The sequence below is a fragment of the Rhinopithecus roxellana genome, chromosome 2 (genome assembly GCF_007565055.1).
Source record: "Rhinopithecus roxellana isolate Shanxi Qingling chromosome 2, ASM756505v1, whole genome shotgun sequence".
NCBI classification, from domain to species: domain Eukaryota; kingdom Metazoa; phylum Chordata; class Mammalia; order Primates; family Cercopithecidae; genus Rhinopithecus; species Rhinopithecus roxellana.
In genome coordinates, this window is record NC_044550.1 from 95,207,354 (window position 1) to 95,221,107 (window position 13,754).

At 42.7% G+C, this 13,754-nt stretch overlaps 1 protein-coding gene across 1 annotated transcript; it reads right to left on the bottom strand.

Moving 5' to 3' along the window:
• Window positions 1-3,212: 3,212 nt before the first annotated feature.
• LOC104663430 (tripartite motif-containing protein 60-like) lies at window positions 3,213-13,229 on the bottom strand. The gene is made up of 3 exons (XM_010364585.2): window positions 12,520-13,229; window positions 12,072-12,210; window positions 3,213-5,260 (listed from the first exon to the last, which is right to left on the bottom strand). Exon 3 carries the CDS (start codon window positions 4,921-4,923, stop codon window positions 3,511-3,513), a length of 1,413 nt encoding a protein of 470 aa, XP_010362887.1. The 5' UTR covers window positions 4,924-5,260; window positions 12,072-12,210; window positions 12,520-13,229; the 3' UTR covers window positions 3,213-3,510.
• Between the last annotated feature and the right edge of the window lie 525 nt (window positions 13,230-13,754).

Sequence of the window (13,754 nt, forward strand, 5' to 3'; positions counted from 1 at the left end):
AGTGATTCTTCTGCCTCAGCCTACTGAGTAGCTGGGACTACAGGTGCATGCCACCAAGCCCAGCTAATTTTTTGAATTTTTAGTAGAGACGGGGTTTCACTGTGTTAGCCAGGATGGTCTCGAACTCCTGACCTCCTGATCTGCCTGCCTCAGCCTCCCAAAGTGTTGGGATTACAGGCATGAGCCACTGCACCTGGCCTTAATGTATTTCATAATACATTGTAAATATCACAACATTATATTTCCCAATTTAAAAGGTTAAAAATATGTAAGAGTGAATTCCAGGCCCTGATAAACTTTTGGTTAAATATCAGGATAGACTAAAGACATTTTCAGATACAAAGGTCTCAAAAACTTTATTTCTCATGTACCTTATTAGAAAACTACTTAAGGATGTGCTCAAATTAAACAAGAAACCAACTTCCAAATGGAAAAACATAGCCAGGTAAAACAATCCAAGAGATGCCAAGAGTATCTCCAAGATACCTGAGCAGCTGGCTTAGTGAACAAATGTGCCTGCATTGCAGATGAGAGGGCTCCGTGAGAGCATTCTGCAAGATGAAAATGGTGCAAAGCCAGATGCCTTTAAATGAATTCAGGAAACTAGGCAACTGCAGGGGACAGTTTGGGAATGAATTAATAAGAAGAACATGGAGTACAAAGCATATTGAAGATTAGATAAGTATTAACTACAGGAAACAGTTACAGAAAAGGCAAAAAGGCAATCACTTGACAATAAATGGCTCAGAAATGAATGATATTGAAATAGTCAAAATAAATGTGAGAAAATATTCTAAAACAAAAATGAGAAATTCTGTTAGAAGAGGGCCACAAGGTGATGCCTGTTCCAAATTCTTGTTTTCCAAAGTGGGACATCATATTTTAACACTTCAAACTGAAAAATCCAGAGGTATTATTGGAACGTGATTTAGTGACTATAAAAGCAAATACCAAAAGAGCTGAGGAGTTCAAAGTGGCTGCCTCTGAAAAACTGGCAAAAATGGTTATAAAGCAATATTTGTAATTCAAATAAATTTTGTGAACAATAATTCAAACATTAAACTTAGATTTTCTTTAAATTGTGCTTTTGGGCTGGGTGCAGTGGCTCATGTCTGTAATTCCAGCACTTTGGGAGGCCAGAATGGGTGGATCACCTGAGGTCAGGAGATCCAGACCAGCCTGGCCAACATGATGAAACCCCATCTCTATTAAAAATACAAAAATCAGCCAGGCATGGTGGCAGGCACCCGCAATCCCAGCTACTTGGGGTAGAAAGGGGGCGGTGCTGAGGCTCCAGAACTGCTTGAACCCAGGGGGCAGAGGTTGCAGTGAGATGGGATCATGCCACTGCACTACAATGTGGGTGACAGAGTGAGGCTCTATCAAAAAAAAATCTATATTACACAGGAAGAGATACAGATGTCTTTACCTGCCCATGACACGACTCTCTCTACGGAAAATCCAATGGAATCTAAACAAGAGCTACTAAAATTGAGTTTAGCAAGCTATAGGAAATAAGATTAATATTCAAAAATTAGTTTTCTATATACTAGTAATGAACAATTAGAATTGAAATAATCAACATAAAAAATTAAATACTTAAGGACAAATCTGACAAAAGATGTTAAATACACATACACTAAAAACTAAATTCCAATTACATAAAAATGCATGGAATAGATTCACTGTCTCAGTTATGTCTACTAGCTGATATCAATTTTCTCCATATTAATCTAAAAAGATAAAACATAATCCCATCAAAAGCTCGCCTTTTTTGTTGACACAAGTTTTTCCAAATGTCATCCATCTGTGATCTATTGAAAGATGTTAATGCCTGAATTAACAGAATAAACCCAAGGAGGAAAACATGCAACTAAGTTAAGATGGATTCTGAGACTAGAGATCAGTTCCCAAAGTGAAGGACAGTAGCTGCACAGCACTAGAGGGTACTCTGTCCAGTGGGAACAGATTGTCTGCTGGTTGTGTGTGTACAGTATGTGTGTGTGTGGCAGAGAAAGACGTAAGAGTGCCATCTCATTTTCTACAGGACTAAGGCAATACTGACAAAGGCACGCAAAATAAAAAATAAAGTAAGTTACTTTATTTAAAAATAAAAATAAATAAAAAACTTTATTTAAAAAATAAAGTAACTTACTTTATTTAAAAAATAAAGTAACTTACTTTATTTAAAAAATAAAGTAACTTACTTATTTAAAAAATAAAGTAACTAACTTATTTAAAAAATAAAGTAACTAACTTACTTTATTTAAAAAATAAAGTAACTAACTTACTTTATTTAAAAAATAAAGTAACTAACTTACTTTATTTAAAAAATAAAGTAACTACTTACTTTATTTAAAAAATAAAGTTACGGAGGTAGGGCCGGGCGCAGTGACTCACACCTGTAATCCCAGCACTTTGAGAGGCCGAGGCAGGCAGATCACAAGGTCAGGAGATGGAGACCATCCTGGCTAACATGGTGAAACCCCGTCTCTACTAAAAATACAAAAAAGTTAGCCAGGCATGGTAGCAGGCACCTGTAGTCCTAGCTACTCGGGAAGCTGAGGCAGGAGAATGGCGTGAATCCAGGAGGCGGAGCTCGCAATGAGCCGAGATCAGGCCACTGCACTGAACAGAGGTAGACAAATGAAAGGTGAAAGTGGCACTGGACATGGTGGTTCATACCTGTAATCCCAGTGCTTTGAGAGGCTAAGGCAGGAGAATTGCTTGAGGTCACAAGTTCAACACCACCCTGGGCAAAATAGAAAAATAAAAACTTTAATTAAAAAAAAAAGGTTGAAAGTAGCTACCTGGCTCGGCGCGGTGGCTCACAAAATTCCAGCACTTTGGGAGGGCGAGGCAGGTGAATCACTGGAGGTCAGGAGTTCGATACCAGCCTGACCAACATGGTGAAACCCCATCTCTATTAAAAATACAAATATTAGCTGGGCATGGTGGTACAAACCTATAATCCCAGCTACTTGGGAGGCTGAGGCAGGAGAATTGCTTGACCCTGGGAGACGAAGGCTGCAGTGAGCTGAGATCCCAGTCATTGCACTCCAGCCTGGACAACGAAAAAAGGAGAGGGGAGGGGAGAAGAGGAAAAAGAAAAGAAGAAAAAGAGGCTATATTTAAATAGCAGGTAGTCCAAGAGTAATGATGAATGCCTTTAATAAAGACTTAATCTTTCTTAAAGGAAAAGTATATAATACAGAAAAAAATTATTGGGCTTTTATTGGCAATTACAAAAGTAATACATTTTCTTACACAATACATTTCTTCAGTAACAGATTTTTCAAGTATTTTACCATAGACTTTCTAAACTACCTTGTCATTGACCCCATAATTTATTATAAAGTAGGTCCCATAATCACATTTTTTGGAAGTTGCTGAAACTGAGATAAAAAATAGTTTTTAAGGGAAAAACTGGACAAAATACAGAATGGCCAAAACTAGATTCACTGGCTCAGTTATGTCCAATAGGTGAAAGAAAATGAGTCTTCTAATAGTTCATTCAGAATCTGTTACTGTAGAAATTTTAAGAGGTCTTGAGTCAGTTCCAGTATAAAAATAAGGCCAAAGTGCTCCTGTAAAATCCTCATTAAAAGTATAGAGAAGAGATCTATCATTCAAATTATAAAAGGAAACCTCATTCATTTCATAGTCTAAAAAAATGCCAATCTTACTAGGTGTTACTTTGGGCAGCAGAATAATTTCCTTATGGCCCAATACAATATAATTATTCTGACTAGATCGCCAAATTCCCCATAGTCCATCCTGTACTAAAATTGGTTGACTCTTCCTCCTTCTGGGAAGAGAGTCATTACAGACACCAAGAATCCATTCAAGCTTGTCTTTCACTTCTACTTCCCAGTACTGCCTGCCACAACTATATCCCTTAGAACCCAGAACAGCTGGGAGGACATAAAATCTTCTTGGGTTACGAGGTAAGTTTTGTGTTGTATTTCCATACCGCACAGTTTTTCTATCTTCTGAGACTATAAGTTTACGATGTGCTGTTTCAGGATCTAGAATTACATCTACTTGAAATCGCTTGATAATTTTGTTTAGGCCAGAATATTGTGGAGGCAGATGGTAACCATATTCTTTCAATTTGAATGAAAAAGGTTCAGGGAATTTTAAATTTTTATATCTGTGATAGATATCCTTAACATTAGCCAGTAATTCCAGTTCTGACTTCACAGGTATGCTCTCTATCTCCTTTAGTAGATATTTTAATGAGGAGGTATAATCTGAAAACTTTGTTAGGCTTTCATTTAGTTGTGCTAAAACATCCATCTCTTCATCTCGTAATTGCCTAAGAACAGTCTCTTGCTCATTTTGCAGAAATAACCTAAGTTGCTCAAATTCAGACTTGACTTCTTCTGCCCTATGTTTTACCTGTTTCTTCAGTTCCAGTGATTTTCTGGTTTGTATAGTTGTGACTTTTTCAATGAGTTCCACTCTCTCCTTCCACAGTGCATTGTATTCCTCCAGTTGTTTCCTATGGTACGAGGCAGCCTTCTTTATGGGCCAAACACAGTGATGCTGGTGATCAGTGGAGAAACTGCACCTTGGACATAAAAGCTCTAGGTCTTTCTGACAGAAGAAAGTCAAAAGCTGATTATGCTTCTTACACACATGCTTCTCTTCCTGCCTCTTCCTCTTGCTTCTTATCTGGAGTTGCTTAGCAATTTCAGTCAAACTACCCAGCTGGGGATTGCTTACAAATTTCCTTTCTGGACAGCAAAAGTGGCAAAAGGGGCAGGGGAAACTATCATCTAGATCCTTCCAGGACATAATGATGCAGGAGAGACAGAAGTTATGCCCGCAGCTGATGGTCACTGGGTCTTTCAAGTAGTCCAGACAGATGGGACAGCTAGCCTCTGCTCGGAGGTCAGCCAGGGCCGCCACAAATTCCATTGAGCCTTGAACAAAGATGGTAGGTAAGATAATTCTTTTATTTTAGCAAGGCGTAGCTCTCTAGAGCTCACGACCCAGTACGCAGTGGATATCCTCTCCAGACCTTGAAATCTGGCCAGCTTTCAGTTTTACTGACTTGGCATGTTAATGGCAGCTTCTAGAAACTTATTAAGCCCTCAGCTCCTTAGCTTCAGAGTCTACTGCCACGAACACTTCACAGCTTGCAGCCAATTGCATATTAGAACTTAGTAGCTGTGCTGCTGCTCTTCCCACTGAATGAAATAAAGTCAAGTTTTCTTCAAGAAAGCAGCCTCACATCCAAGACAGGGAATCCCTCCTATGAGTGAGAAAAGACACCACGTTAAAAATCTGATTCCATAATCACAAATGTATTAAACATTCACACAAGAATCATCAATGAATGCTAAAATCACTGGGTGGAAGTTCTTGGAAAAACGAGATATTCATACTGCAGAGATTCACCCCATACATTACTTATTTAAAAAAAAAAAAAAACTAAAAAAATATGGGACAAACTTACGGCCTTCCTGAAAGGATGCTATGGCAAGTGTACAACATTGCCTGTACAATATTCTTTCCAAAAATATTGACCTTCAAGCTAACCATGAGAAAATTCATTCAGATTGTGGAGCATTCTTACAAGACAACTGGTATGCATTCTTCAAAAATGTCAATGTCGGCCGGGCGCGGTGGCTCAAGCCTGTAATCCCAGCACTTTGGGAGGCCGAGACGGGCGGATCACGAGGTCAGGAGATCGAGACCATCCTGGCTAACACGGTGAAACCCCGTCTCTACTAAAAATACAAAAAAATAGCCGGGCGAGGTGGCGGGCGCCTGTAGTCCCAGCTACTCCGGAGGCTGAGGCAGGAGAATGGCATAAACCCGGGAGGCGGAGCTTGCAGTGAGCTGAGATCTGGCCACTGCACTCCAGCCCGGGCGACAGAGCAAGACTCCGTCTCAAAAAAAAAAAAAAAAAAAAAAAAAATGTCAATGTCAGGAAAAACAAGCATAAAAAAAGGTTTCTAGATTTAAGGAGAGGAAACAAACATGAGAAATACAATGTGTGACCCCTGATTGCATCTGAGATCTTGACCTGGCTAACAGGGTGAAACCCCATCTCTACCAAAAAGACAAAAAATTAGCTGGGCATGGTGGCATGTGCCTGTAATCCCAGCTGCTTGGGAGGCTGAGGCAGGAGAACCACTGGAACCCAGGAGGCAGACATGGCAGGGAGCTGAGACTGCAGCACGGCACTCCAGCCTGGGTGACAGAGCGAAACTCTATCTCCAAAAAAAAAAAAAAAAAAAAAAACAGTTGGGAATGAATAAATGTGAGATTCTTAGTATGGACTATATATCACATACTGTTGTACCAGTGTTAAATTGAGCACAATAAAATTATCACAGTAAGAAGTAAAATGCCCTTGTTGTGAGGAGATATATATATTGATGCACAGCAGGAAGCCATCTGGAAGCCTGAAGCTTTCCGAAGGTTCAACAATTTAAAAAAATGTATAGCCAAGAGCGGCGGCTCACGCCTGTAATCCCAGCACTTTGGGAGGCCAAGGCAGGCAGATTACCTGAGGTCAGGTGTTCTAGACCGGGCTGAACAACATGGAGAAATCCTGTCTCTACTAAAAATACAGAATTAGCTGGGTGTGGTGGCGCATGCCTGTAATCCCAGCTACTCAGGAGGCTGAGGCAAGAGAATCGCTTGAACCCGAGAGGAGGAGGTTGTGGTGAGCTGAGATCACACCATCGCACTCCAGCCTGGGCGACAGAGTGAAACTCTGTCTCAAAAGAAAAAAAAAGTGTGTATATATATATATGTATATGTATATGTATAAATAGAGAAAATATGAATGTAGCAAACAGTTAACAATGGAGGTGAATCCAGGGAAAAGGTAGAAGGATGCATACCCTTTCAATCTTTCTGTAAGTTTGACACTTCAAAACAAAAGTGAGGCAGAACAACTTCCTGGCTTGCTTTCAAGACACCCACAGGTACCCGATTTTAAGCAAGTCAAATTCCTCCATCAAAGCTTGCAAGCCACCTAACCATCAATACAGTATTTTTTCCCCTTCACCCTCTTTCCCTAGACAGTTCTCAACTCTTCTTCTTCTCGCTTTCCTCATAACCCAATGACAGTGAGAGTAATAGTATATGCATGGTTTTGACATGTGAAATTGGCTCTGTCTTGGTGACCTAGCAAGTTATTTTACTATACAGACATTCTTTTTAGATTAGCAGAATAGGAAAAAATGCAGTAGCCCTAGAAAGTCACCATGTATCAATTATTCCCAAACTCAAAGTTTTAACTCAGTGTCCTAGGACTGCACAAGCAAAAGCTATCACAACATGTTACAGGAGGCAGTATTTAACAATGTAAGCACTAACATTATTGAGAGGACACCAGACTTGAATCCCGGCTCAGTTATTTACTGTGTATCTTTAGAAAATCAATGTGTCTTTTTTTTGAATTGCATTTCTTTGACCTGTAAAATGGGAAGTATAACAACCTCTTTTTGTTATAAGAATATCATGTAAATGGTAGTTAATTCTTGACCAAAGGAGCTTTCTGTTAGATGTATGAGAATCTGGATCCAAGCAAGAGCCATGTATTGCATTTGCTTATTAGTTCTTTTAAATCTTTTTCAGCCGGGCGCGGTGGCTCACGCCTGTAATCCGAGCACTTTGGGAGGCCGAGGCGGGTGGATCACAAGGTCAGGAGATCGAGACCATCCTGGCTAAGACGGTGAAACCCTGTCTCTGCTAAAAATACAAAAAATTAGCCAGGCGCGTTGGCAGGCGCCTGTAGTCCCAGCTACTCGGGAGGCTGAGACAGGAGAATGGCGTGAACACGGGAGGCGGAGCTTGCAGTGAGCCGAGATCATGCCACTGCACTCCAGCCTGGGTGATGAGCAAGACTTCATCTCAAAAAAAAAAAAAAAATCTTTTTCAATCTAGAATAATGCACCCTAAATCCACCTTTGTCCTAGACTACCCCAAATTCAAGATTTTCCTATTGCTCTTTTTTTTTTTTGGTGGAGCCTGTGGCCCAGGCTGGAGTGCAGTGGCGCGATCTTGGTTCACTGCAGCCTCCACCTCCAGGGTTCAAGTGATTCTCCTGCCTCAGCCTCCTGAGTAGCTGGGACTACAGGCATGCGCCACCACACCCGGCTAATTTTTGTAACTGTAGTGGAGACAGTGTTTCGCCATGTTGTCCAGGCTGGTCTTGAACTCTGGACAGCAAGTAATTGGCCCACCTCGGCCTCCCAAAGTGCTGGGATTACAGGCATGAGCCACCGCGCCCGACATGCCTATTGCTTCTTGGTATCATTTAACTTGTCCCTCAGGCCTTTACTTTTCAAACGAATTAAATTTTGTTTCCTCTCATAACAATCTGTTTGTAACTCCCCACAAGTCAGGACAGTTTCTCACTCTTAGCTCACCATTCAGAACCCTTCATATTTCATTATCTTCATCTGGCTACAGTCCCCGCAAAGTCCTTAACGAAAACAAACAAACAAACATAGGTATCATGCTTTCCCTCTTCTGCAAAAACCACTGTCTGCTTAGATTACCCTACCCTCACTTCTTTCCTAGGACTAAGTTTTGGTCCTTCTAGAGACTCAGTCCAAGAGACATGTCCTCAAGGATAATTATATGTCAGGCACTATGCTAAGCATCTTCCATATAGTCACAGGTTCAATTAAACCATCAGAACAACTCCGTAAGTTAGGAGCTATTATCCTCAATTAGAGCTGTAAAAGCCTAGAGCTGTAAAAGTGCAGTCTATAAGAATTTGAGGCCGGGCGCGGTGGCTCAAGCCTGTAATCCCAGCACTTTGGGAGGCCGAGACGGGCGGATCACAAGGTCAGGAGATCGAGACCACCCTGGCTAATACGGTGAAACCCCGTCTCTACTAAAGAATACAAAAAACTAGCCGGGCGACCAGGCGGGCGCCTGTAGTCCCAGCTACTTGGGAGGCTGAGGCAGGAGAATGGCGTAAACCCGGGAGGCGGAGCTTGCAGTGAGCTGAGATCCGGCCACTGCACTCCAGCCCGGGTGACAGAGCCAGACTCTGTCTCAAAAAAAAAAAAAAAAAAAAAAAGAATTTGAACATGCTTATCCAACATTACGCTAACTGGCATAACCACTGGCATGATACTCAATCACTAAGCTGTACTGCTCCTTCTTTACGCTCTCACAGCATCCTATGCATCTCTCTATATATCAAATCAACTTTTATTTTTCCTATTTGATATGTTCAGTTGCTCATATTTAATAATGCATCCCAAATATTTTATTTTATTTTATTTTTCTTTTTTTTTTTGAGACGGAGTCTTGCTCTGTCACCCGGGCTGGAGTGCAGTGGCCGGATCTCAGCTCACTGCAAGCTCCGCCTCCCGGGTTTATGCCATTCTCCTGCCTCAGCCTCCCGAGCAGCTGGGACTATAGGTGCCTGCCACCTCGCCCAGCTAGTTTTTTGTATTTTCCAGTGGAGACGGGGTTTCACCGTGTTAGCCAGGATGGTCTCGATCTCCTGACCTCGTGATCCGCCCGTCTCGGCCTCCCAAAGTGCTGGGATTACAGGCTTGAGCCACCGCGCCCAGCCCAAATATTTTAACAGGGAAAAATGGGCTTGCTGATCCGACACTACAATGGAGAAAACAGATAATGCAAACTGAGAGCTAACAATACCTAATAGAATTGGGTTTTCATCCAATTCAAACACTTAGCTAGCTGCATGTACTTGGTCAAGTTAATTTCTCTGAGTTTCACTTTTCAGAAAGTAGGAAATAATACTATTTCAGGTTTTAAGCATAAATGAATAAATTATGTAAGACACCTGACATAGTCCTTGGCATTTAACACATGTACAATAAAAAGTATTATAGGACTATCTCAGAAAATCTCTCAAGAGGTCATACAAATTTAGCTGAATCCACAAACTTATAGCGTATTACAGTTTATGTATTATATGTAATACATATATAGAGATACCTACATTTACTTACATATAAAGCACATTGGGCCAGGCGTGATGGCTCACACCTGTAATCCCAGTACTTTGGGAGGCCAAGGCAGTGTATCACTTGAGGTCAGAAGTTGGAGAACCAGCCTGGCCAACATGGTAAAACCTCATCTCTCCTGAAAATCCAAAAGTTAGCTGGCAGTGGTGGCACATGCCCGTAATTCCACCTACTTGGAAGACTGAGGCAGGAGAATTGCTTGAACCCAGGAGGCAGAGGTTGCAGTGAGCAGAGATTGTGCCACTGCACTCCAGCCTGGGCAACAGAGCAAGGCTCCATCTCAAAAACGAAGCACATTGACATTTCACCTAAAAGCTGTCATGTCTTATAAGGTTGTTAGTCCTAAAATGATTAGTAATGGCAGCAACTTCCAAAGGCTCACTGTAGTAGTGGTATGCTTCAGAAAATTTTCCTATACTAATTTTGGAGTAAGACAAAAGTTTTAGAATTTTAAAATACATTCTTTATTTTAAATAGCCCTCCGTATCAGGTAGGAAGTTCAACATCCACTAACACAATTAACTTCAGATAGAACCGAAAATACAGTATTCCTGGGATGCAGAACCTGCATCCACTGGTCTTGAGCATTCATGGATTTCGGTATCTTCAGGGTGCCCTGGAACCAATGCCCTGTGTATATCCAGGGATGAGAGTAACTTGTGAAAAATTCTAACACAACACTACAGAAAACATAGAATAATGGCCGGGAGTGGTGGCTTCAGGACTGTATTCCCAGAACTTTGGGAGGCCAAGCTGGGTGGATCGCTTGAGCCCAAGAGTTCAAGACCAGCCTGAGCAACATGGCAAAATCCCATCTCTACAAAAGGAAAAGAAAGAATAGGAAAAGAAAAAGAATACTGTCTCTTACAAACCACTCTTCCCACCTGCCCACACTAAATGTGGCTATGGTAACTCCCAATACTTGCTTAATACTTTCAAATGGGTATTGTTGAGCAGAACAAGAATGTCAGAAAGTGCATGGGAATGGGAGTGAGGTTGCACAGGGTGCTCAGAGATTGGAAAAATTGAGCCTGAAGAAGTTTTAAGAATCTTGCCCAGCTGGGTGTGGTGGCTCACACTTGTAATCCCAGCACTTTGGGAGGCCAAGGCGGGTGGATCACCTTAGGTCAGGTGTTCAAGACCAGCCTGGACAACATGGTGAAACCCTGTCTCTACTAAAAATACAAAAATTAGCCGGGCATGGTGGCGCGCCTGTAGTTCCAGCTACTGGGGAGGCTGAGGCAGGAGAATGGCTCCAACCTCGGGGGGCAGAGGTTGCAGTGCGCTGAGATGGTGCCATTGCACTCCAGCCTGGGCGACAAGAGCAAAACTCCATCTGTTAAAAAAAGAAAAAAAAAAAAAAAAAAAAGCCGGGCGCGGTGGCTCACGCCTGTAATTGTAATCTCAGCACTTTGGGAGGCCGAGGCGGGCGGATCACGAGGTCAGGAGATGGAGACCATCCTGGCTAACACGGTGAAACCCCGTCTCTACTAAAAAAAATACAAAAAATCAGCCGGGCGTGGTGGCGGGCGCCTGTGGTCCCAGCTACTCAGGAGGCTGAGGCAGGAAAATGGCGTGAACCTGGGAGGCGGAGCTTGCAGTAAGCCGAGATAGCGCCACTGTACTCCAGCCTGGGTGACACAGCAAGACTCCGTCTCAAAAAAAAAAAAAATCTTGCCCAATGTCACATAGTAAACTGCAGAACATCCTTGGAAAAAATGGCAAAATCAGAAGAAAAAATATACTTTTAAGAAAACATGCACAAAAAAGGACTCTAGCACAGTGCAAAGGACACAAGAGGTACGCACTCCAGGTATCATTGTGCCCTCCTTTCCCCAAGCATACACACAAATCAGTCTTCTCTACTATTTAAAATCAGGACATTAAGTGAACAGAACAGCTCTGTACACACGGTCACCACCCTAGTTTAAACCACTTATGTCTCTCTCCCAGATACACAATGGTGCCTCCAATTTCTTAAGTCTGTAGCTAAATTGACCTTTTCAAATACAAACATAATCCTTTCATATTCCAACTGAAAACATTCCACCGGTCTTTTATTACTTCATGGAAGCAGTTCTCAAATCTTACCTTGCATTATAATCACCTGGAGGTCTTGGGTGTAAGATTGCTTGGGCCACCTCCCCAGCTTCTGATTCAGTAGGGCTATTTTTTTCCTAAGTTCCCAGATGATGTTGCGGGCCTGCGGACCATACTTTGTGAACCTCTGCTTTAAGGAAAACAAAGCATAAAGATCCAATAAGATCTAGTCCAAGTTTTTTGCCTAGCTCCCCATCATGTCATATATCACAGTTATAATGTGATTTTACAGCTACTCTGCAATTCTTTACCTAACTGTAAAAACCCCTCACTAGGCAGCAAGCTTCTTGGTGGGAATGTGTCTCTAGCTTGTTTGAGGAATAAATAAAACCTGTGGTAGATTCCAAGCTCTCAGTTTCAACCATCATCATACTGGCTGATTCTTAACATGCCTGCACCTAAAGCGCCTCATCTACAAAGTTGAAATGATATTTCATACCTGTAAGACCCTTGTGAGGATTAAAGGATGCTTACATAGTTCGAGGGTGCAGGCGATGTAGGCTGGTGGGTTCTCAATTGGCAGCTACCACTTCGCTCCCTTAACTCCCCAACCCCCACTTCCAAACACGTACATTAACTCTTTGAAGATAACACGGCCACTTCATAAACCCTAATTCAGATCATAACATTTAAAGTTTAACTAACGCAGGCCCACCACCCCCATTCTAACTCTACAATCCTGAATTTTTCACAAGAGCTACGCCAGAGACTAAGGAGATCCAGTCGCGGGCAGGTAGCGACCCGGAGGTTTAGGCACAGCGACTGTTCAGGAAGCACCTGCCCAGCTAAGCCTCCTGGCGAGGCCCTTCTGGGCCTTTCCTGTAGCCTTCCCAGCTCACCTGGAGCAGACGGATCAGTAACCTCGGCCAGAGGATGATCAGGACCCACCAAGCCCACGCGAAGAAGGCCTCAAGACCCCCAACCCCACCAAGTGCGCGACTTCCTGCCTGGGGCTCAGCCTGCGAGGTGGTTGGCGGTTCCCCCGGGAGTGGGCGGGAAGGGCCTGCGCATGCTCTGTGACCCTGGGTGCAGGGATCGTGTGAGGATTGAGAACTGGGTGCACCGTCTTCTGTGATCAGGGACCTGTTGACCCCGACTGGCATTTAATTCCCTTGGCTGTCTTTTCGGATTCTTGTCATTTTTTAGTTATATGAGTAAACTTGAGGGTCCAAGTAAGTCTGCAAGTTGGTTTTAAAAGCTTCACCAGCACAGCGTCCCCTCCCAGATGGTAAGGGAGTGGAGAGCTTTGCAGGGTCAACTGCTTCCCATAGCCTGGGGTGGCAGGGTGGAGTCGTTGAGAACTGGCTACCTTTGAAAGAGAGAGAAACAAACACCCTTTTGGATTAGTTTTTATCTCAGTGGGTGAGTGAGTGGATCTCTCCCACCCTGTGGGGTTGTGCCCCACCCTATGAACTCAGGTTCACCTGAGGAAGTGACATTTCAGGCGGAATTTGAGGGATGAGGAAGCATTCGTTGGATCAATTGCACGGTCAAAGTCTTCAAGACCGGAAGAAGAGCTAATGTGGCGCCTGTCAACTTTAAAGAATTTAGTACAGGCCTGGCATAGTGGCTCACTTTCAGAGGCAGAGGTGGGAGGATCGCTTGAGGCCAGGATTTCAGGACATAGCTAGGCCCTACCTCTACAGAATATTTTAGAAATGATTTTTTTTTTTT

What these genes read in the sequence shown, in the direction of transcription:
- LOC104663430 (XM_010364585.2), bottom strand. Translation starts at nt 4,923, where the DNA reads ATGGAATTTGTGGCGGCCCTGGCTGACCTCCGAGCAGAGGCTAGCTGT.